The sequence below is a fragment of the Lithobates pipiens genome, unplaced genomic scaffold, assembly GCF_037356315.1.
Source record: "Lithobates pipiens isolate NorthernLeopardFrog02 unplaced genomic scaffold, aLitPip1_a1.2 Scaffold_27, whole genome shotgun sequence".
NCBI lineage: Eukaryota > Metazoa > Chordata > Amphibia > Anura > Ranidae > Lithobates > Lithobates pipiens.
In genome coordinates, this window is record NW_027507788.1 from 42,338,347 (window position 1) to 42,363,270 (window position 24,924).

General features: G+C 41.9%; 1 protein-coding gene across 1 annotated transcript in view; it reads left to right on the top strand.

The window, feature by feature from the left end:
• The window catches only part of KMT2A (lysine methyltransferase 2A), a 255,114-nt gene that overhangs the window by 217,392 nt on the left and 12,798 nt on the right, over positions 1 to 24,924 (top strand). Inside the window, 5 exon segments of the mRNA XM_077456885.1 lie at positions 4,398 to 4,565; positions 6,136 to 6,210; positions 10,566 to 10,740; positions 19,828 to 19,935; positions 24,619 to 24,702. Coding sequence (XP_077313011.1) covers positions 4,398 to 4,565; positions 6,136 to 6,210; positions 10,566 to 10,740; positions 19,828 to 19,935; positions 24,619 to 24,702 — 610 coding nt within the window.

Consider the following 24,924-nt stretch of genomic DNA (forward strand, 5'->3'; position numbering starts at 1 on the left):
TCAGTTTATCGTTACCTTTTTGCCTGTCCATTGCCCCAGAGGGTTTACCAAGGTTTTTGCTTCTCTGGAGTTGTTGAGGACCCAGTTTATCCCCACTTCCTTGGTGGGGTACCTGGGCGACTTGATTTTCAGGGAGCAATGGTACAAATACTGAAGTGGTTCGGCTGGGTGCCGATGGTGGAGTCTCTGAGGTTGTTGGAAAAGACCTGGATTTGAGCATGTGTGAAAGTATGGGGAGGATGGTAGCCACCTATTATGCAACCCCAAATGCTTAGTTTCACTTCAGAGCCCTTTAGGCCAGTATCCTGTCATTGCGGGACAAACATCAGGAGTCCGTGAATCTTCCATTGCATCTGACCTCTAAGATCAGGTCAGCACTGGCATGGTGGATATCAATGCAGGTGCTGAGCACTGCAAAATACTTTAGATGAATTGGAAGGTCTTGGTGACAGATAATATCCTGACTGGCTGGCAATTTTTTTTGTTCAAGGAACATGGTCGTCAGAGCAGCTAAAGTTGTCCTAACTTTTGCTAATGCATTATGATACAGAGGCCTGGTCACCAGACATGCCATTGTGGTTCAGTCCCAGACTACCCCATTTTTATTCCAGATCCAATAATATGGGCCAGAGTCGGCATCAAACAATTAAAGAACATAGTGGGGGGGGGGGGGGGCTACTTTTCTTTGACCAATTGAAAGATAGACATGATCTCCCAAACTGGTATTTTATCTGCAGCTGAGGCACGCATTTGTTTCACAATTTGGCTCAGGCGCGGTGGTACTTCAATCTTCACCCCTAGAACAGCTGCTCTGTGATGAATCTGTACAAAAGATGCTGCTGTCAGAAACATATAAAGAGCTATTTGCAGAAAGGCCTCCGGCACTCAGCGAGAGCAATAGCGATCATTAGTTCTCAATTTTGAAGGGGACGACTAGAACGATATGTGGGACCACCCTTTTCAGGTCCTAGTATCGGCCCATGATAGGTACATTCAATTCAAAATGCTTCACAGGGTATATTATACCCCAGCAAGACTAGCAAGCATCTATGGCTTGGATGATGCCACCTGCTGGCGTTGTACTGCGTCGGGGGTGGATTTCGTTCATGTATTTTGGCAGTGTCCATCAATACAGGTATTTTGGACAGGGGTTAAAAAAAAACATCCAGGGACTGGTTTCACTGCCTGTTCCCATGACATACATAGTTACATAGTTAGTAAGGTTGAATAAAGACATCAGTCCATCCAGTTCAACCTGAGTGAGTGTCTACAATTGTCCCTATCCCTTTACATTGCACACTCACATTGGTCCCTACCCTCAAGGAGCCACAATCCAAGATCCCCAGTTGTATACTAGGGCCAATTTTAGACAGAAGCCAATTAACCTACCTGCATGTCTTTGAACCGGAGTACCCGGAGGAAACCCACGCAGGCACAGGGAGAACATGCAAACTCCAGGCAGGTAGTGTCATGGTTGGGATTTGAACCAGTGACCTTTTTTACTGCTAGGCGAGAGTGCTAACCACTACACCACTGTGCCGCCCATCGACGATATCAGTATGTATGCTCGGGGCACAAACCATGATCTCCCTCACCTTGTTTCATGCACGTAAAGCCATCCTTTTATGCTGGAAAAAACCTGAAGCTCCATCCTTAGCTTTCTGGAAGGGCATAGTGAATAAAGCATTACCTTTTATATAAAGCCACTTATTTAAGTAGAGAGTGCCCCAAAAAATTTGAGAAGGTGTGGCAGGGTTGGCTCTCTTCGGATAACACTGTATGAGTTATGTCGTGTACACACGATCGAATTGTCCGACGGACTCGGTCTGCCGGACCACAGTACGCCGGACAATTCGATCGTGTGTGGGCTCCAGCTGACTTTTTCATCGTAAAGTCCAGCGGACTTAGAAAGTAGTTTTGACTCCAAATTTGTCCGCCGGACTTGGCTTTCAGCGGACAATCCGTTCGTCAGTGTGCTAATCCGACGGACTAAGAATAACGTATGCTCTGAAGCAAGTACGAGACTGAGGCTATTGAACTTCCTTTTTCTAGTCCCGTCGTACGTGCTGTACGTCATCGCGTTAGAAATCGCAGGACTTTCAGAGTGTCAGTGTGTGGCCAAGTCCGTTCGTTATAAAGTCCGGTGGATTGTTTACCGGACCAATTCCGCAGGACAATTCGATCGTGGGTACGCAGCATTACTGTATAATAAATGGACTAAGTGTTACATGGAAGGGAACATGCACTAATTAAAAAGACGTGACAGGCTTTATAGCTGCTAGGTAATTGTGGTCATTGTTTTAGATTTAAATTGAGCATGTATTGTTAAAATGATTGAGTAGGCCGGAAGGGCGTGTGATTACGCTTAACTGCCTGTTATACTTGGGACATTGCACAACAGGGAAGAGGGGTTCTTTGTAGGTTTCTGTGATTGTTGTTTTTTTAAAAAAAACTGTGAATAAAAATAATTTTCCAAAAAAATAAAAAAAAGTTGTCCTAACTTTGACCGATTTGGCTGGCTTCCCTACTCTCGTCTGCCATCAGGTTCCCTCTGTCAGGGTGAAGTCGGAGGATTCCACTGCTGTGGCATAAATCAACCATCAAAAAGGGGACAAGAAGTAGTACTGCTCAGGAAGAAGTGGACCTGATCTTGTCTTGCATGCAACGTCAAGTTCCAGCCCTCTTTGCCATGCACATTCCGAGGGTAAAAAATTCACACCTGGAGAATGAGCCCTTCACTCTGAGGTGTTCTCAGAGATTTGTCTGCAGTGGGGGACAGGTTTAATGGCAAACTGGACAGGTTTGTGTCCCAATGAGGCACATCATTTTTATTCCCAACAGTATGAGCACAGTTTTGGCTTTTATTCAGTCTATTGTGGAAATGTCTCTGGCTATTTAGGTACCATCAAGGGACTGTTTCAGAGACCTGTCGTGTCTCATTCATTGGTTAAAGCCATTGTGCAGGGTGTCACACAGATTATTCCACCTATACAGCCTCCCTTGTCTCTGTGGGACCTTATCTGTGAGTCTTGTCTGTTTTTCAGACTTTTGCTTTTTGATTCTCTCATAGAGATTCCTTTATTGTTAATTACATGCAATGTAGTCTTTTTGGTGTTCATTACCTTGGCACTCAGGGTCTGTGAGTTGGCTGCTCTTTTCTGGTTCTTCATCAGGGTAAGGTGGTATTGAGGCCTCAGTCCTTTTCTTTTCCTGAGGTGTTTTTTCTTTGTATCGCCCCCTTTTTGTCCTAATCCTAAGATTTCCAAGGAAAGGGTGCTTCACTCTTTTTGGATGTTGTTCAAGCAAGTCTACAGCTTCATTCCGACAGTCTGATTTTGTTTGTTCTTCATGGGAGGCTTCATACAGGTTAGGCTGCTTCTTGATCCACTATTTCTAACTGGATTCTTCAGCTCATTTCTTAGGCCTAAGGGTATCAGCAGTCCCAGTCAAGGTCCATTTCACGAGGAGTGTCAGTTCTTTGTGTACTATTCAGCATGGTCTGCTGTTCATTGTTTTGGGAAATCCCAAGTAACTATGAAAATTAATTTATCTGTGTCCTGTGATGTTCAATTAAGAAATTGGGATTTTTGGTATATCTGTAAAATTCTTTTCATGGAGCACATCACAGGACACACAAATTCCTCCCCATGCCTTTTACTCATTGTTTGCTACAAACCTGAGGCTTAGCTTAGCTGCTAGAGGTTATGTTTGCCTGGGCAGAGATTTCTGCCTTTTCTTGGCCAGTGTTCACCTGAAGGTGGCAGCATGACCCAAGTAGTTATGAATATGTCAAGGTCTGACAGGTCCAGCAGCTTGTATTAACCACTCACACTTCCACTGTAGAGAAGATTATAACCAAGAGAGCAACCACTGGCACACTTCTCATTCAATGTAAAAAAAAAGAAGAAGAATATTTGCACAAAGGACGTCGTTACATTCTTGTGCTAATTTTCTTCTTTTTTTTTTATTCACCTAAACTTAGGCTTTAAGTCTTTATTTGCATACATGTTCCAGATCAATGACTTACAGTATTGAAACACCAGGGTCAGAATCCGTAAGGCAACTAGTATTTTTAAAATACATTTTCAGCAGTGGTAGCATTTGTTTCTTTCTTGTTAAGTTCTCTTTTAATACAGTTTAAACATCATTTTCCAAATGAGCAACATTCTGGCTATAAAACGAATAACATAATTATATCCTGTAATATCTCATGCCTTTCTTATCCAAAATGTTTATTAATAATTTGTGCTTGTGGCGCTAGAATTAGTGCCTTGTATTGCGAAGATAGAATTGTTCATTCAGAACCTTTCACAAATAAATAAGGGACATATTTGTTTGCAGTGTTTTGGGGACAGTTATTACTGTATGTTCAAAAGTGAAAACTTTTTTATGTGCAGACTCTAAACAACCTGAAGATGATGATGAGTTTAGTTCTCCTCTGATGCGGTTGCTGCAGCAGGAACATAGGCAACAGGACTCTATGCAGGAGACTAAGCCTAGAACTGGCCTTCTTTTTGAGATCTCAAGTGATGATGGTTTCCAAATTTCTTCCAATAGCATTGAAGGTAAGTGCAATTTTATACATATTTATAGTTATAAAAATCAAATAGAACCTTCTTAGAACTGCTGGTACAAATGGCAATGCAAAAGATCCCAGCTTTAACAATATTGCATTAACAGAGTAGCATGATTACAGCTGTTGCAGATAATTGGCTAGCTTTGTTATAGTATGTCAAGCACGGCAGTAAATGTTCATTGAGGTTAGAAAAAAAAAGAAAGAAAACACATGTTGCCCATCAGGCCAGTTTGGTGTGCACAGAATAAAATAAAAAAACAACATGCAGTATATTTTCTTTCAGTGTGGTGTGGTGCAGTACACGATTCCATGCTGCAGCCAGTGGATTTTAATGAACTGTCACTATGTTTATATAAAGAAAAGTATAGTGCCATTCAGTCCCAGGAATTTCAGTTTTTCGATGCTGGAGGACAAAAATCATCTTGATCCCTCTACTGCGATTGGATCAATTCCTTGGTTCAAATGGTTTCTCTTAGCTGTACTTTTAATATCAATTATTTTTCAAGAGCCAGCAATGGTGAGTTTCCATAGCGCAAAACAAAGCATCTATGTTGTTCTCACGGATACATTTCTGACCTGTTGCTATATACAGCAGCATTTTTATTTTCCATACTGCTGTTTCTTTTATCATAAAAAAACGCCTTTGAGCTTAAAGTGATTCTAAAGGTATTTTTGTTTTAACATGTTATACTTGCCTTCTCTGTGCAATGGTTTTGCATAGAGCAAACCCGGTCCTCTTCTTTTTGGGTCCCCCGCCAGTGGTCCTGGCTTCTTGCCCCTGTCAAGTGCCCCCAATAGCAAGCCTCTTGCTATGGGGACACTGAAGTTTAGGTTTGTATTCACTCAATAAGGTTAAAAAAACCTTCTGCCTTTAGAACCACTTTATAGTCTAGCACACACAGGCACAAATCGTCTGGTTTAGTAGGGACCAGGCCACTTTCGGTCTATGTGTACAGCAGCTGTCTGTTCAACAAAAGCCAGTTTTATGACCAGTTTCTGTCTGATGGTCAGGCTGGAAAACCAGCATACGATCAACACTTGCAGCCAATGTCTACCAGCCCTGATCGGTGTAGTCCCCCTGAGTCTCCCTGTCCAAATACAATGACTCAGCAGGAGAAAGCCTGCATGAACATAAACTGCAAGGCATCCTGTTTTGGCCCTGGACTTTCTTCTTGCCTAAAGTATTACATCAGATATTCACCAAACCAATTTTAAGGGTTTTTTTTTATAGACCAACCTGCACACAAATCAGAGACCTAATTCAGTATTCCAAAAAATGATTTACACATACATGACCAAAATCACACGATCATGCTGTCTGTACTGCTTTTGCAACAAAACTGAGGCATATGCTGGTAGCAAGGATAAAGGATGGGAGGCTTGTCCTGGGCTATCTTACATTTTTTGTTTGTCAGTGTCCAATCCTCCTGTGGGAGGATAACTCAAATGCAAAATGCTTAATGTGTACCCCAATGCACTCCAAGAAAAGGATTTTATGGTGAGTACAAAAATCCTGCTTTATTGGTGTAGTGTACCATTTTTTTTTCTTGGTTTTTCAGAGGCCTGGAAATCCCTGACTGATAAAGTACAGGAAGCTCGATCCAACGCAAGGCTAAAGCAGCTATCGTTTGCAGGTAAAGTAGTCATGATTTTCAATGTTGTAAACAAGCATTCCTGGGATGGGTTCTTCCTGAAACAGTGTATATGTATATTAAATATATATATATATATATATATATATATATATATATATATGAATATATATATATATATATATATATATATGAATATAAATATATTTAAAAAAAAGCCACCACCTTCTGTACACTACCCTGCTACTACTTGATAATGGTCTGGGCTGGCATTTGCCTACAAATGAACCAAGGGCAGCACATTTTGGAGAGGAGTTGGGGGTTATGTGTTCACCCAAACCTGGACGTACAAATCATTATTTTGAGGTCTGGTAGAGGAGTAATTGGAAGGTAAGTAAATTGCTTCTAAGCGGTATGTGTTAAGACCACTTGACTGACTATACAAGATAACATTATCCTCTCCACTGACTGACAATACTGTTGTCCAAGGGAGGAGGCTATCTTGCTCTTCCTTAGATACAGTAGGGGGAGTGATTGTAGCCACCTCTAAGACAGGAGGTGTGTTAACTGGCTAATCACCAGATAAAAGAAAAACAAGGATTGAAAGCTTGAAAAGAATGGCTGGAATCAGAATTGTATTCTGTGGATGCATTGCATTTGTTCTCTTGCCAACTGACCCCTCTTCTGTTCCTGATAGGGTGGTCCCTGTAGGATTCCTCTTCCACCTGGCTGAATGGTTAATTTGTCATTTTTTTCCTGGGAATCTGCCCTCCTTCCCTACTTGAACCCATTCCCTCAAAAAAGGTTGGGGTTCTTGAGTTCCTTACAGCATCCAGCATGGGTCCTTCTCAAGGACCAGCCTTGTTTTTTGTTTGCGTTTTCAAGACTGTGTTGTTTTTATGGGTGACTATTTGAGCCTCTGCTGACCCCTGCTTCAGTTATTATTGTCACCTGTCTGTCTAGGTAGGTTGACCCTTATTATTCTTTCTGTAGGTGTGCTGCTGCACTCTTGGATTCTCTGTTGCCCACCTCTCCATTTATTGCTTGGGGGCATCCCATAGTGTAAAAATCACCTCCTGTGGCCGTCTACTGTATGATTAAGATGATAGGAAGTTTAAAGTAGATGTAAATCCCATATCTTGGAGGACAGTACAGGACACAGGTCTCTCTCCTTATCCTCTGATCTCCATACTGCTTGCAAAAAAACGGGAGTAGGTGAGAGTTGAATTTATACACTCGGTGGGTGGTTCCCAGCAAAGCAATCACTTGATGGTAGCGACATATAACCCATGGTGTGTGAATCAACTCATGTTTCCTGTACTGTACTCCAAGATATGAAGTTTACAGGTACGTGAAAATTACTATTTCTTTATCGTACATCACGGGACACAGGGCCACAGTAATTACTGTATGGGTTATATGACACCTTCAGGTGATGGACACTGGCACACCCTAGACAGGAAGTTCAATTCTCCATATAACCCCTCCCCTTACTGGGAGTACCTCAGTTTTTCCGCTAGTATCTTAGGTGTTGGTCATGAGTAAAGATGTGCTGTGCTGAGCTCCACTGGAGAAATCTTACTGGGGCAAGCCATGCAACCGGATCCATTCAAAGTGTTTTTTCAGTCCGAATTGAATGGTACTCAGGCCTCGTGGCAGAAGAAACTAGGTTTTGCCTGTAACGCTTCTGTTTTTAGAGAGCTGGACCTCGGGATCCAGTGCTTTGGTTTTTTCAGCCATATTCCTAGAGTGCTGCTTTACAGGTCCAGGGGTGTGGAACCCCCAATAAAAAGGGGCCCTGGTCCCTGAAGGTTTTTTAACGGAGCCCACCGTGAGTGGAGAAGATTGGGTCTGTCTGGTTTTACCACAGAACCCTGTAGCTGGATAAGGTAAGTGGAGACTCCTAAGGAATTTTTCTAATTCTTGTGGGTTTTCTCCTTTAAAGTAAATGTTATCATGCCTAAAGTCGCCACCAGGGGCTGTCGAGCACATACAAGTTCCATGCTTGCCAGTCTCCGACAGTACCACAGCAGTGGCTTATATTAATCACCAAGAGGGCATCAGAAGTCAGGCAGCCCAGGGAGAGGTAAACCTAATCCTAACCTGGGCAGAAAAGCATGTGTCGTGTATATCGGTAATCTTCATTCCAGGAGTAGAGAACTGGCAGGCGGACTACTTAAGTCACCAGCATTTGTTCCCAGAGCAATGGTCCCTTCGCCCTGACATCTTCCTGGCAATATGTCAAAGATGGGGAATCCCGGACGTAGATCTATTTGCGCCCAGGTTCAACAACAAAGTCTACAGCTTTGTGTCAAGAACAAGGGAGCCACTCGCAGTTCTCACTGATTTATGCATTCCCTCCAATTCTGCTGCTACCACGACTTCTTCACAGGATCAAGCAGGAAAATAAGTCAGTGGTTCTTGTGACCCAGAAGATCTTGGCATGCAGAAATAGCAAAGATGGCGGTAGGGGCCCCATGGACTCTACCACCACGTCCAGACCTGCTGTCGCAGGGACCAGTGTTCCAACCTACCTTACAAATGCTAAATGTAATGGTTTGGCTATTAAAACCCACATTCTAAGGAATTGGGTGCTTTCAGGCTCAGTGATATCTACTTTGATTAATGCAAGCCAGCTTCCAGAGTCATTTATTGTAGAGTCTGGAAGGCATATGTTTCCTGGTGTGAATCCAGAGGTTGGCATCCTAGAAAATATGTTATAGGTAGAATTCTTGCCTTTCTGCAAATGGGGTTAGAGGTGAAGCTAGTCTTGAGTACCATCAAAGGCCAGGTCTGGGCCTTATCGATTTTGTTTCAATGTCCATTTGTTTTGCATTCTTTGGACTGAAGCTTTATACAGGGGGTAACACACCTTAATCCACCGGTTCGAGCACCCCTGAACCCTTGAGACTTGAATTTAGTTCTGTCGACATTACAGAAACAGCCCTTTTGCAACGTATTCCCTTGGTCCTTTTGACAAGGAAGCTAGTTTTTCTGGTGGCCATATCTTCTGCAAGAAGGGTATCAGAATTGGCATCTCTTTCTTGTAAAGAGTCATATTTAATCATTCACAAGAATAGAGTAGTATTGCGTTCTGAGCAGTCAAAATCTATTTGAAGGCGACTGCTCAGATTTGGAAAACAGTTGTTTTGTTTGTGTTGCCTGAAGATCCTAGAAAAGGACAGGCAGCGTCCAAATCTACTATTAAGCTTATGATTTGAAGAGGAATGTTCCACCTTTTCAAATCAAAGCACACTCCACCAGGGAAGTTAGTGCTTCGTGGGCATGGCACCTCCAAGCCTCCATGGTTCGAATCTGCAAGGCCGCAATTTGATTTTCAGTCCATATATCCACCAGATTATATCAGGTGGATGTAAGAAGGTATGAGGATATCGCCTTTGGGCGCAGTGTTTTGCAGGCAGCAGTATAGGTCCTCAGGTCTGATTGCACCCTACTTTTGTTGGTGTCCCCTCCCCTCACATAGCATTGCTCTGGGACATCCCATACAGTAATTATTGTGGCTCTGTGTCCCATGATGTACAATAAAGAAAATAGGATTTTTATAACAACTTACCTGCAAAATCCTTTTCTTGGAGTACATCATGGGACGCATCTTTCTGGTTACACGTGTATTGCTTTCCTATAAAACTGAGGTACTCCCGGTAAGGGGAGGGGTTATATGGGGAATTGAACTTCCTGTTTAGGGTGTGCCAGTGTCCATCATCTGAAGGTGCCATATAACCCATTCAGTAATTACTGTGGCTCTGTGTCCCATGATGTACTCCAAGAAAGGGATTTTACAGGTAAGCTGTTATAAAAATCCAAATTTTTTCTTGCATGTTAAACCGGACACAAATATGTGTAAGTGGTGTATTTACCTGCTTGTGTGGAGTCCAGATTTAACCCTTTTGCTGCCAATGGAGTGTCCTTCACACCGTGAAAAAGCTCCCTCTAGCCCACTTTTTCATATAGTGAAATCTGCTGTCACATGTCCCATACTGGTGCTTTTAAGAAGTAGAGAATTCTGATCAAGTGCTGCAGTCTGTGCCAGCACTGATCGGTATCTTTGTGGTGAAATCGACCTGTTACATAAGTTCTGAAGCTCAAGATGACCTTGCCGCTGGACAACTAAAATGCAACAAAATAGGTACCCAATGAAGGACTCTCCCACTCTGAACGCCGGAAAGAAGACTTAGTATCTGAGATATCACATGATCACTAATTTAGGTGAGTTAAAGTTGCTCTTATATTGTTTTGTGTGTGGGTGTGGCTTTTATTGCGTAATAACCACATTTATAATAATGTCCATTACTCCCTTTTATAGATGACTATAAATTAAATAAAAAACAATACTGCTCATTTCTTTATCACTTTTATTTTGCGTGTTCCATCCACAGGTGTGAATGCACTGAAGATGCTTGGAATTATACATGATGCTGTTGTGTTCCTGGTGGAACAGCTCTATGGTGCCAACAAGTGTCGCAGGTATAAGTTCCGATTCCACCATCCAGCTGGAGAAGAGGAGCCACCTCTGAACCCCCATGGTTCAGCAAGAGCGGAGGTGTACCATAGGTGAGAAAAGAAAAAAAACATACTTTTGTAGTTAGGCTTAATATGCATAGAGCCAGGATTATAGGTTGGTACCTTCAGGTAATTGGACAGCTTTTGAGAACACGTCCTCTGTAACTCTATCCTATTCTATGAGTGCTCAGTTTTTAGTTTTTTTTTAAGGTTGTATTCTTTTTTATTAGACATTTTTGCATAGTATAGAAATAGGGCAGTACAAAATTACCTATTTCCACATAGGCACATAGAATGCAAATGCCATTTAACAATGCAGTAAATAAGACATACATAGTGAGCCAGGCAAAATATAGTCAAGTCGGGTGCTAATACTGAAAAAAAAAACCAAAGCAGTAAAATGAAACCATGCATATACATTAATTGAATCAGTTTCTGTACAATACAATGTCAAAGGGACGTATCATCGGCAAACTACAAATGCATGTGTTTCCCAAAAGAGGGCAAAAATACAATATGGAAAAGTAAAAGATCAAGAGTAGAAAGAACAGATAGAAGAGAAAAGAATAAAAGGAGAGGTGGGGGGGGGGGGGGGAGAGAAAGGGTATGAAGGGAAGGTGGGAGGACATTCTAATCTGGCTACAGTATATAATTTGGGAGCAGTTCAATGACTAAATTGCCATCTTTAGAGAACAATTTTTGAAACTGAGTCCTCAGTTAAAGTGTCCTAAGGTTATGGACCTCTCTTATGAAGAAATCACTTTTAGATTTTAGTTTATTATTTTAATTCAGACTTTTCAATCTTTAATTTTTTAATTTAATTAAAAATTGCTCGGTGGGTAAGACCATGCATCTCAAAGTGTTTACACCCTAAAGGATAAAGCAGCTTCTGCACGAATACATGCTAACTCCACCAGGTCGGTGGGAGTTTCTTGGGCATTCCAGCATCAAGCCTCTTTGCAAGGCCGCTACCTGGTCTGCCGTTCATACCTTTTCCAAGTTCTACCAGGTGGACATCCAATCCTTTGCAGTTGCAGCTTTTGGCCACAAGGTTCTTGCAGCAACACTCAGTTGGGTCTGTTGACCTTTTGGTGTTGGGCATGTTAGCACAGTTCTATTTGCCTTGTTGTTGCCCACCCTTCTAATTCATTGTTTGGGGATATTTCAGGGTCTGTGAATATCAAGTCTTTGTCCTATTTTATATTATTAAGATAAAATAAATGTTAAAATACCTAAAAAATGACATATTTCCATCCTCCCCTCTGTTCCCCTTTTTTTGTGTTACTCTGCATTGCTTACTAAAATTCAGAGGACTCAGAGTTGGAGTAGGGTTATAGCCCTGGTGTCCAACATGCTGCCTGTGGGCTGCATACAGCCCGCCTGCCCCATGTGTGTTGCCTGCAGGCTACTGGGCACTATACAGTAAGCAGAGCAGCACTAAATTAGATCATGCTGTGGGTGGAGCTGTCACCGCTACAGTACAGTCAAAATCCTGCCCTGGGGCAAGAGGGAGGCATGGGAGCAATGTGATGGGTCAATGATCAACAATGGGGGGGGGGGGGGGGGGTTGGGTTGTGTTAACTTTCGCTGTGAGTGACCACAATGTGTGTGGGGGTTAAATATACCTGCCAGTGACCAGCAATGTGGGTGGGGGGATTTAATATCAGTTCCACTGACCAGCCTTGCGGGGTGGGTTAAATATCACTGCCAGTAACCTGAAATGCAAAGGAAGGTTACCTTTCGCTGTCACTAACCACGTGTGTGTGTGTGTGTGTGTGTGTGTGTGTGTGTGTGTGTGCGTGTGTGTTTATTGGGGGGTGGTTAATAATGCACCAGCAGCAAAAAATGTTGGCACTCAGTTGTGAACATGTGCTGCTATTGTGCAGCCCTCTACAATTTTCAGGTTGACCACACTTAGGTTATAGAGGGATGTCCAGGGTGTGTCCTCATACTTTCTTACTGTCTGTCTAATCACCTGAATGTATCAGCCTGTAACCCAGCATCTATGAATATCAAGCATGTGTCCTGTATTGTAGTCCATAATATGGAATTTACAGGTTAGTTAAAATTGTTTTTCCACTTCCTGGTTGTGTGAGGCACTGGTGGTGTAACCTGGGCCTCACAGCTTTTTCCTTGGAAGCTTACATCCCCAGTTCCTTCCCTCTCAGATAATGTGCACTGTTACATGTTTCAGGAGGGCAGACCTAGATCGCCAGAAATAAAAGGTAGATGGATTCACTTGTCATTTGTGAAATTGGTTACTGTCAGAAAAATAGGGACGGAAAACAAACAAGCCATGCAAAGAATAAAATGCCTGCAATTATCTGTAATTATTTGTAGTTTGCCCTTATTAAACATTTCTACAGGGGCCTAATGTTTAAGATAAGGGTGAAGTTCCCCCTTAATGAGATTGGACACTACCAAAGCTGCAAGGACAGCCCAGTGTAACCCCTCCCACCCCCAGCATGCCTCATTTGTTGCTAGTGTCTAGGAGGATGGACATCTTCTCTCTATCCTAAGAGAAGCAAAACTTTTCAATTTTTTCTCAAGATTTGTTTTCTTGTCTAGCAAGATTTTCAGTTGCTGCAGAGCCAGATCGGCTGGTGCCCAGCTATGTGGAAGAAGTAAAACAGGCATGTAATGTGCCCTCTGAGCCATGGACACTAGTGAGGTGCTCTCCTAGAAAGTTAGCCACCGAGTATTTTACAAGTCCTTGGCCATGTTAAACCTATCTGGTGGAACCTAGTCCTCTGGAAGTGTGCCCTCTAGGAGGGGGGAGTGTAGCTGGATATGGCATGCCCTGGGTCCTGCTTATCCACCCCTAGAGTGTCCTATTCGGAGAGGCCACAAGACTTTGGACTACGGTAAGTCAGAGCTTTTGCCCTTTACTGTGAGAGCAGAGTGTGTGCATTCTATGTCCCAGTCTGTCTCGTAAAGGGTAATTCCAGAGTGCCAAAAGCAGCTTACACGGGTTTTACTACCCATGAGCCCCTACTGAGTCTGCATAGCTTCTATTGGTGTTCTACTTGCCATGCTCATGCCATTTTTTCAAAGTGCACACGGACAAGCTTAGCCATTGCTTCAATATTCTTCAGCCACATCCTCATCATGATCCAGGACATTCAGTTGGGTTACCTCTGGTGGCAGTCACCGATATCACAAACTCTTCCTGCCCCAGCAATATTTTTTAACATGTGTGTACCCTTGGGCAATCCCTCACTGTATACCTAGTATTGCAGATCATAAGCACACTGACCACCAGTATTTCAGTGTCCTTCATAGTCATCTTGACACAGATAATCCTGACCACTGCCCCCTGCCCAGCACTTCTCAGAATCTCACCTAACCCCAGAGGTAACTCTTTCCTTGACTATATGTAGGAATTCTTAGCTACTGTATTTGAGTTTATGGAAAACAATGAAGCCATGATAGCTTACTTAGAATGCTGGGGCTGCTTTCACACCCTCTCCTCCAGCGTCCATTTATGAATTGCTTGGAGTTGCCGTTGCTTGGGCACAAAAAGTAATGGATTTGAAGGTATCAACATTTTTTGAAATTGGGTATGTCGTAAGCTTCTCTGTTGTTGAAACAAGTGTATGCCAGGAGAGGTTAATAGGGATCAGACGAGGTTAGGCCTCTGTCACAACACCATTGATAACTTTTCAGGTTTTCCAATCCTGGAGGAAGTTCCAAGGTTTCTACTCAGACCTGTTTACTGTCCCCAAGATCAAGGGTGGTATCGGCTCCCTTCTGGATCTAAAAGTTTTCTACACCTACCTCCAATTACAAACATCCACATGGAATTTGCCTTTTAGCTATTGCCTACCTCCCTCCAGGAAACCTTCTGTCCACTGTGGATATTAAGGATAACTACTTGCATGTCTGCCATCTTACTAGGGAATTCTGCATTTTTCTGTGAGAACCAAACATCATCAGTTTGCCTGTCCACTGCACCTCAGGTCTTTTCTAATCTGTGTTTCATACCCTCCTTTTTTCTCAGGGTATTTCCATGATCGGCTATCTAGACAACTGTCTTCTGAGGGAACAGTTTGCTCTGGCTCTGTCAGCCATTGTCCAATGGACTGTGCCACCCCTACGCCATTTCCTAAAACTCCAAAAAATCTGTGCTGTAGCTGTCTCATCACTTGGGAGTATCTAGGCCTGGTCCTGAATATGATACTGTCCCAAGGTCTTCCTTATCCTGTACAAACCCCAGACTTTGTTTCCATGTTTAGAACTCTACAGTTCAGGAGCCAAACCACTCTCCACTTTTGCATGAGGGTTCTGGGCTTAATATTGGTCCCTTTTGAGGCAGTTCCATATGCTCCATTTCAATCCAGAATTCAACATTCTGTCAGCGTGGGACAAAAGGGCTGCTTCTCTAGACTATCCCATATACCAGAACAGTGAAACCAGGCTTGCCCTGGCATGGTAAGTCACAAATCTAGTGCTAAAGTCAGAAAAATCATTCCTCCCATTGTCTCGGTGGGGAGGAGTCCTAGATCCCTTTACGGAGCAAGCTCGTCCCCCCAATCGGTCATCTTGAGCTCATGGTGATTCAGTTATCTCTTTAACGCTCTTGCCTGTGAAGTCATCCTACCAGGATTAAGTAAGACATTGCCATAGTTTACATCAACCAGGGGTTTTACTGCTCAAAGAGGAGCGGATTCTGAATTTGACTTGGCAGAACTTTAAGTTGCTGCACATCCCAGTACGAGTAAGCCATGTTGGGGAGAATGAACATTTTGGACCTTGGAGTACATTAACCACTTAAGCCCCGGACCAATTGTCAGCCTAAGGACCAGAGGTCTTTTTACAATTTCGCACTGCACTGCTTTAACTGGTAATTGCGCGGTCATGCAATGTTGTACCCAAACAAAATGTGCGTCCTTTTCTTCCCACAAATAGAGCTTTCTTTTGATGGTATTTGATTGCCTCTGCGATTTTTATTTTTTACGATATAAAAGAAAAAAGACTGAAGATTTTGAAAAAAAAAAGTTATTTTCTAATTTTTGTTATAAGAAAAATCGAATAAACTAAATTTCAGTCATACATTTAGGCCAAAATGTATTCAGCCACATGTCTTTAGTAAAAAAAAAATGTCAATAAGCGTATATTTATTGGTTTGCGCAAAAGTTATAGCGTCTACAAACTAGAGTACATTTTCTGGAATTTACACAGCTTTTAATTTATGACTGCCTATCTCATTTCTTGAGGTGCTAAAATGGCAGGGCAGTACAAACCCCCCCCCCAAATTACCCCATTTTGGAAAGTAGACACCCCAAGGAAATTGCTGAGGGGCATGTTGAGCCCATTGAATATTTATTTTTATTTTTTGTCCCAAGTGATTGAATAATGACACAAAAAAAAAAAAGTTTACAAAAAGTTGTCACTAAATGATATATTGCTCACACATGCCATAGTTATATGTGGAATTGCACCCCAAAATATATTCTGCTGCTTCTCCTGAGTACGGGGATACCACATATGTGGGACATTTTGGGAGCCTAGCCACGTACGGCACCCCAAAAACCAATCACTGCCTTCAGGATTTCTAAGGGTGCAAATTTTTGATTTCGCTCCTCACTACCTATCACAGTTTCGAAGGCCATAAAATGCCAAAGTAGCACAACCCCCCCCCCCCCCCCCAAATGACCCCATTTTGGAAAGTAGACACCCCAAGGAAATTGCTGAGGGGCATGTTGAGCTCATTGAATATTTTTATTTTTTTTGTCCCAAGTGATTGAATAATGACACACAAAAAAAATAAAAAAATAAGTTTACAAAAAGTTGTCACTAAATTATATATTGCTCGCACATGCCATAGTTATATGTGGAATTGCACCCCAAAATATATTCTGCTGCTTCTCCTGAGTACAAGGATACCACATATGTGGGACTTTTTGGGAGCCTAGCCGCGTACGGCTCCCCGAAAACCAATCACTGCCTTCAGGATTTCTAAGGGTGCAAATGTTTGATTTCACTCCTCACTACCTATCACAGTTTCCAAGGCCATAAAATGCCAAAATAGCACAAAACCCCCCCAAATGACTCCATTTTGGAAAGTAGACACCCCAAGCTATTTACTGAGAGGCATGTTGAGTCCATGAAATATTTTATATTTTGCCAGAAGTTGCGGGAATATTACAAACTTTTTTTTTTTTGCACAAAGTTGTCACTAAATGATATTTTGCTCACACATGCTATGGGCATAAGTGAAGTTACACCCCAAAATAAATTCTGCTGCTGCTTCCGAGTATGGGGATACCACATGTGGGGGACTTTTTGGGAGCCTAGCCACGTACGGGACCCCGAAAACCAAGCACCGCCTTCAGGATTTAAATATAAAACGCTACCAAAAAAAACTGTTAGCGATTGCAGGGATCAGGCCTGACTCTGCGAACGCTGCAGTTATGTGTTTAGTGTTTTGTAAGTCACAGTGATCGATCGATACTGCATTTGGGTGGGCTGGGCAGAGGGGAAAAACGCAGGTGCTAGCAGGTATCTGGGCTAATCCTGCTAACAATGCGTTTTTTTGGAACCTTAAACTGCTGGGGATGCTAGTATAGATCTGATCAGATCAGATATTGATCTGTTCAGATACGATACCACTACAGGAGGTGTATGCTTTGCGCGTGGGTGTTAGTGGTACTGGCACTAGCCTAGCGTTGCCTGGGGCGAAGCAGACCCTGACCCTAAAACCTAATTGATATCACCCGCCGGGTGATCAGGGGGGGTTAAACCCTTATTGGGTAATAAATGGTGGGTGCCCTGATGCTATAAAAAGCAAACTAACTAACCAGATTCACCCGTAACACTTATACGGTGATCAATGGTGAAAGGGTTAACTAGGGGCAATCAGGGGGTTAAAATCTTTATTAGGTAGTATATGGGGGTCCCTGGCACTATATAAAAACCTGACGGGGAACTTAAATAACTAACTGGCTAACCAGCGTCACCAGTGACACTTATACAGTGATCGCTGGTGAAAGGGTTAACTCTAGGGGCAATCAGGGGGTTAAAATCTTTATTAGGTAGTATATGGGGGTACCTAACGCTATAAAAACCTGGCGGTGAACATAAAAAATAACTAGCTACCTAGCGGCACCAGTGACACTAATGCAGCGATCAGAAAAACGATCGCTTAATGACACTGGCAAAAGGGGGTGAAAGGGTTACCCGGGGGCAATCAGGGGGTTAAAACCTTTATTGGGTAGTATATGGGGGTCCCGGACACTATATAAAAACCTGACGGGGAACCTAAATAACTAACTGGCTATCCAGCATCACCAGTGACACTTATACGGTGATCGCTGGTGAAAGGGTTAGCTCTAGGGGCAATCAGGGGGTTAAAACCTTTATTGGGTAGTATATGGGGGTACCTAACGCTATAAAAACCTGGCGGTGAACCTAAAAAAATAACTAGCTACCTAGCGGCACCAGTGACACTAATGCAGCGATCAGAAAAACGATTGCTTAGTGACACTGGCAAAAGGGGGTGAAAGGGTTAACTCTAGGGGCAATCAGGGGGTTAAATCTTTATTGGGGGGTAGGGGGCTACCCTGGACCTAACACTAACTGCCCTGACACTTTTTACTGTCACAACTGACACTAAATGCAGTGATCAGTAAATAAATGATCACTGCAATCAGTGACACTGTGACTGGGGGGGGGGGGGCTGGGGGGGATCGGGGTGATTTGTGTGCCTATGTGTACCTACGTGTCAGTGTAGTGATTGGTGCACTTACAATGTCCTCTCCTCGCAGTCCGGTCAAAAAGACCGCCCGAGGAGAGTGACATCACTTCCTCCCTCCCTGTGTTTACACTACACAGGCAGGGGAAGCTTCTTATTCGCCAGGAGCGATCGAGAGGGGATGGCCAGAAACCAACGGCCATCCCCTCATCCCGGATCGCTCCTGAAGCGAAAGATACTGCCGCAGCTAGCGGGAGGGGGTCCGATCGGACCCCCCACCCGCTGGAAGGCAAGCACATACGGGTACGTGCTTGTGCCCGTACATGCCATTCTGCCGACGTATATCTCAATGCGGCGGTCCTTAAGTGGTTAAAGGAACACTGGTCCCTTGGGACCCTTTCCTATATTCTTATGATCCAAACCTACTATTGTTTGATACAACACTGAGGTATGCTGGGAGTGATGGGAGTTCTGGGAGCTGTCCTTACTGGCTTTGTTTGTCAAAATCTAATGTGAAGGTGGCAGCATTAACCTTTTTGCCCAAATACAGTTGTGCTCAAAAGTTTGCATACCCTGGCAGAAATTTTGTGAAATTTTAACATGAATATTGAAAATGACTGATCATGCCAAAAAATGTAAGGATAGCGGTCATATGAAGTAATTTATTATCACATAGTTGTTTGGCTCCTTTTTAAAATCATAATAACAGCACAATATGACGATACCTGAACAAAAATGATCTGCATGGTAGAGTTGCCAGAAAGAAGCCTTTACTGCACCAATGCCACAAAAAAAGCCCAGTGGGGCATGTCAAGGTTTTAGGCATATTGTAATCAGGCTTTGTTTATGGCATTAGTGCAGTAAAGGCTTCTTTCTGGCAACTAGACCATGCATATCATTTTTTTGTTCAAGTATCATTGTTTTGTGCTCCTCAAAAACAACCACATAGTTTTTTTTCCAGAGCAGCCTGTATTCTCCTAAAGTTACCTGTGGGTTGTTCGTTGTATCCCAAACAATTCCTCTGGCAGTTGTGGCTGCAACTTTTCTTGGTCTACCTAACCTTGACTTGTTATCAATAGTTTCCTGGATTTTCCACCACTTAATATGTGATTGAACAGTACTGATTGGCAAATTTAAGGCCTTGGATATCTTTTTATATCCTTTCCCATCTTTATAAAGTTCCATTACTTTGTTATGCAGGTCTTTTGATCTTTTCTGCTGCCCATTAGCTTGCCCAGTGCATTCACATGAGCGCTAACAAATTAATTGACAATAGGTACTAATTGCAATTTAAAAAGCCACAGATGTGGGAACTGAACCTTTAATTGACATTTTAACCTGTGTGTGTGTGTGTGTCACCTTTTTCTTTTTCACTGTGTCGCCTTTTTTTATTTTTGCTTTTCCTATTTAGCAAAATGTGAATTAATGATTCCCCTGTTCTCTAGGAAATCAACTTTCGACATGTTTAACTTCTTGGCTTCAAAACATCGGCAACCTCCAGAATATAAACCAAATGAAGAGGATGAGGAAGAGGTGCAGCTGAAATCTGTTAGGTAGTCTGTGTTTTTATGCTTAAACTGCGCAATTTCTTCAGTTATAATTGGCTTTGCAAGTAGAATGGTCCATAGCTGTGCTTTAGAAGAGGAAGTTTGGATTCAAACAGACATCCAAAATACTTTCACTAGATTGTCAATTTGTGCAAATATATAGTAGATAATTTTTTTAATTTTTTGATCTGTTCTGAAAATGTAAATGAGTTGCATGGCAAATTTGAGTAATTTCTGTTACAAAGGGGGATGGAGAAAAAGGGGATTATATTGGTGCCAATTACAAAACAATACACAATGTACAAATTTTATTTGATCAAAAATGTTTTTTTCTTTATTAATACAAAATGTCTTTAAAAACCATACATAACAATACACAATATAGGACCAAATGTAATGTATAAGCAAATTGGTGATCTGTGGCCAAGATTGCGACAGCAGATCAATTCTTCCCAACTAGTTTTGCCAAAGCCTTGGCTTAATCAGGGGAATAGGGCATAGCAAAGCATATATATTGCACTAAAAGAAGGATAAAAAGAAAAGTAAGATAAACAAATATAAGGAGCATTCAAATTACATAGAATGTAGTAACAGGAAGTAAATTTCTAAGAGCCTGGGCAACTCGGTGACCAATGTCCAAATATCCCTGCCCGCCAACCACCACCCCCCAATTGAGATCGGGAAGGAATAAATCCCCCCAAAAAAACCTCAAAAAGAACTCGAAAACCTACCCCAGCCAAACAACAGGGCAGGGTCAATGCGGTCCAAACGACATAAGGAAACAAGTCCTCCCGACCACTAAGAGGTTGCATAGGGCAAAGGAAAGACCTATTAAAAGCTAAAAAAAAGTATGGTATATGGTAAGATATAATGCAACAGATAAATGAATAGAAACTAATATTAGTATCATAGACCGGGCATAATAGCCTCAATACATACCAATAAACTCTAAATTGTAAAAGTATAGGGGCGTTGTGATGACCAAAGGAATGACCAAGCAAAAAATAAGTGGTGGTATGAATATCAGCTGAATGAACATATTACCAATTATAAAAATAAAAATATGTTGCGAAAAAAAAGGATGACAGCTTACCCTAAAAGCTGTGTATTATATACCAAGCTATTGACCAAGTTATGGCATTATAGGAGCCAGCAAGGATCCATAGACAAAGAAGGACCCATATAGCTGAACAAAAGAGTGGCCAGACAGCGATCACAAGCCTAGTCAAACAAAAAAGGAAACGTGACAAAATATGCAAACTCAATCGTCCAAAAGTGCTTAATGAGAGAAAGGAAAATCTGCTGAAAATTAGATAAAGCTCAGAGATGGTAATTGCCTTCGGTGTGAAAGCGAAACGTAACAACACCCCAGCAAGCTGGCAAGCCTTGCATCCAAAGACTTATATGAGAGATTACATCAAAGAGGATATAGTTGATACTTGTTTAAAAAGACCTTTAATAGAGTAGTTAAGCTCAATCGACGAGATCTTATCTATTCTAAAAAAAAACTCAACAGTCTGACCCATCGGTTCCCATTATTCCTATTTTTTTTTATTTTAGTTTTCTAAACAGCATGCCTAATTGAGAGGCATCATTAAAAAAATCTGGCCTTTATTGACTGCAGACAATACAGTCAACAAATTTATAAAAATCCTATCCAGAAATTACATATCGACGGGCTCCCTCTATGAGAGACCAATTGGTTACGAGCCATCAGGCCTGCAAAATTCCTACGGATGTTACTATAATGGGTACATATCCATGTGGAGGCTGTGATATCTGCTCTTTTGTTATTAATTCTAGAGACATTGTTCTGCCCAATGGTAAAACTCACACTGTCAAATATAGAATTACTTGCAAAACGGTTGGAGTGGTTTATTTAGCCACATGTATATGTGGTTGTTTTTACGTCGGAAAGACGAAACGTCAATTTTTCAAACGCATTGGGGAGCACATATTGTCTCTCTATAAATGCCTAACTACTACTGCGTTAAATAGACACATTGGATGCCATTATGACTTTGACCCTAACTCTGTACGCTTTGCCTCCCTCGAGCATGTACCCATACATGCTAGAGGCGGGGGGATTGATGTTACATTGTTGCAGATAGAAACCAGGTGGATATACAACCTGGATGCCATTAAGTACCCAGGATTAAATGAACATATTAGCTATAAATCCTTTTTATAATTATTTATATTTTAATTTTACATGAATTGGATCGCTGGGCTCTTGGTGGTGTCGGGCTATTGTCCTCACTTAATATGCACACTTTCGCATCTGGCCCTCTGGGTATTTCATTCTTTATTCCTCCCTATTCCACTATTGGCAATCTATTGCTCCTATGATACCTATAACTTCTATGGCTCCTGCACAGAGAACAGTTGAATTAATGTTTTGTTTAATTTTATTTATTTTTTATAATTTTTTCTTAGTCTTCCATACAATCTGGGCTTCTATAAATCATGATTGTTAATTTTGTTAAAGATGTGTTCATGAATTTAATTATAAAACTTGTGGATTGTTTAAAAATCAATTTATGTTTTGTTTAAGAAAAATTGATTCATTGTTTATATGTGGCGGTGGGATGAGAGACTTTGCTGAGGTGTTGGGCATGCAGGATTTGTCAGGCATATCTGAGTATTGCCTGGCTATCCTTATCCCTTGTCCCTGTCACTTGCTGTCTTCCCCCGGTTTCTTTTTTCCTCATTTTTCATCTTTCCCTCTGCCCCATTTCTCCCTCATTGCCGGGGTCCGTGTTTGTTCACTTTGGGGTGACAGCTGTTGGTTGTATGGACACACAAGGGCTGAATGGTAATTTACATTCAGCCTGCCCCTCGGCCATCACACGCCCCTTAGCTTTCCTTGTGATCATCTGCCGCTCTGTACACGCCTTCATTTGCTTTGACGCAGTAGTTCCATCTCATTGGCAGGTCCTTCCCCTGCCACACCCACTCTGGTCAGTGTCACGTGGCTCTCTCCGTGCGGATTGGCCAGTTCTGCGCTAGGCATTCTGGACCTTGTAGGCTCCAAGTGACTGCTGACGAGCAGGTATGATGTCTGCTCTTTGTCCGCTCCCGATTGGCTAATGACAATCGGGTGGGGGGTATATAAAGGTTGACTGTGCCGGCTTTGTTTGCCGGCTTACTGGGTCGTTGTTACGTTTGGCTTTCACACGGAAGATAATTACCATCTCTGAGCTTTATCTAATTTTCAGCTGATTTCTTTCACTCATTAAGCACTTTTGGACGATTGAGTTTGGATATTTTGTCACGTTTCCTTTTTTTGTTTGACTAGGCTTGTGATCGCTGTCTGGCCATTCTTTTGTTTGGCTATATGGGTCCTTTCTTTGCCTATGGATCCTTGCTGGCTCCTATAATGCCATAACTTGGTCATTATAAAATATATTTATAATAAATTATTATTATAAATCGTTTTTTGTTTGGTCATCTCAACGCTCCTATACTTTTACGATTCTGAGTTTCTTGGTATGTATTGAGGCTATTATGCCCAGTCTATGATATTGATATTAGTTTATCTGTTGCATTATATCTTACCATATACTTTTTTTTAGCTTTTAATAGGTCTTTCCTTTGCCCTCTGCAACCTTTTAATGGTCGGGAGGACTTGTTTCCTTATGTAGTTTGGACCGCATTGACCCTGCTCTGTTGTTTGGCTGGGGTAGGTTTTTGGGTTCTTTTTGAGGTTTTTTTGGGGGGGGGATTTATTCCTTCCCGATCTCAGAAATTGGAGGGTGGTGGTTGGCGGGCAGGGATATTTGGACATTTTGTCACTGAGTTTCCCAGCCTCTTAGCAATTTACTTCCTGTTGCTACATTCTATGTAATTTGAATGCTCCTTATATTTGTTTATCTTACTTTTATTTTTAGCCTTTTTTTTAGTTCTATATATATGCTTTGCTATGCCCTATTCCCCTGATGAAGCCAGTGCTTTGGCAAAACTAGTTGGGAAGAACTGATCTGTCCTCACCATCTTGACCACCATACTATAGGCCACAGATCACCAATTTGCTTATGCATTATATTTTACATTTGGTCATATATTGTGTATTGTTCTGTATAGTTTTTAAAGAAATTTTGTATTAATAAAGAAAAAAAACGTATTTTGATTAAATAAAATTTGTACATTGTGTATTGTTTTGTAATTGGCACCGTTATAATCCCCTTTTTCTCCATCCCCTTTGTACTTCTATTACGGAAGAGGTGCCTATCTATCTAGGACATACCAGCCACCTTATTCTTTGAGTAATTTTGTTGGTTATGCATATCTTGGTGGTAGTCTTGGATGGAAAGGGAAGGTATGATGTAAATTGCCACATCTAACGCATCTCTTTAGCAAGGACTTCTCTTATTTGTACAGCATATCATATGCTTGATATATGCATGGTGCAATCTAGCAGCTAAAGAGGGCAAGCACAATCTATTCACATTGGATGGGTAGCAGGAAAGTCCGTTTTCATAGATCTGTGTATGAGTCCAACCTCCCAACAAGTGTGTTATGTTTGCACAGGTGTACTGGATTTTTTTTCTGTATTCTAGTGACAGTTAGCCACGTGGACCTTACCAGTGGGGGGAGGGGGGGGGGGGGGATATTGTAACATGACCATTTTAGATACTGGGCTTCTTGAAATTATTGCAGTAATTAACCATTACATTTTTTTTTTTGCAGGAGGGCCACCAGTATGGACCTGCCTATGCCAATGAGATTCAGGCATCTTAAGAAGACATCCAAAGAGGCAGTAGGTGTCTACAGGTAGATAACCACTTTATTTGTGAATGTGAGTGAATGTAAATGATTCATTGACTATTCGGCAAACTACTTTCTGATATAAAGAGTAGAAGGTAACTTTTCCATTATTTTTTAGTTGTTCCATTAGGGCTTTGCTCTTTTTTGTTCTTTTACAATATGTTTAGATTATCCTTTTACTTATAGTAGAGTAGTCCTTATTATTGGGCCAAACCCACCACCATGCCC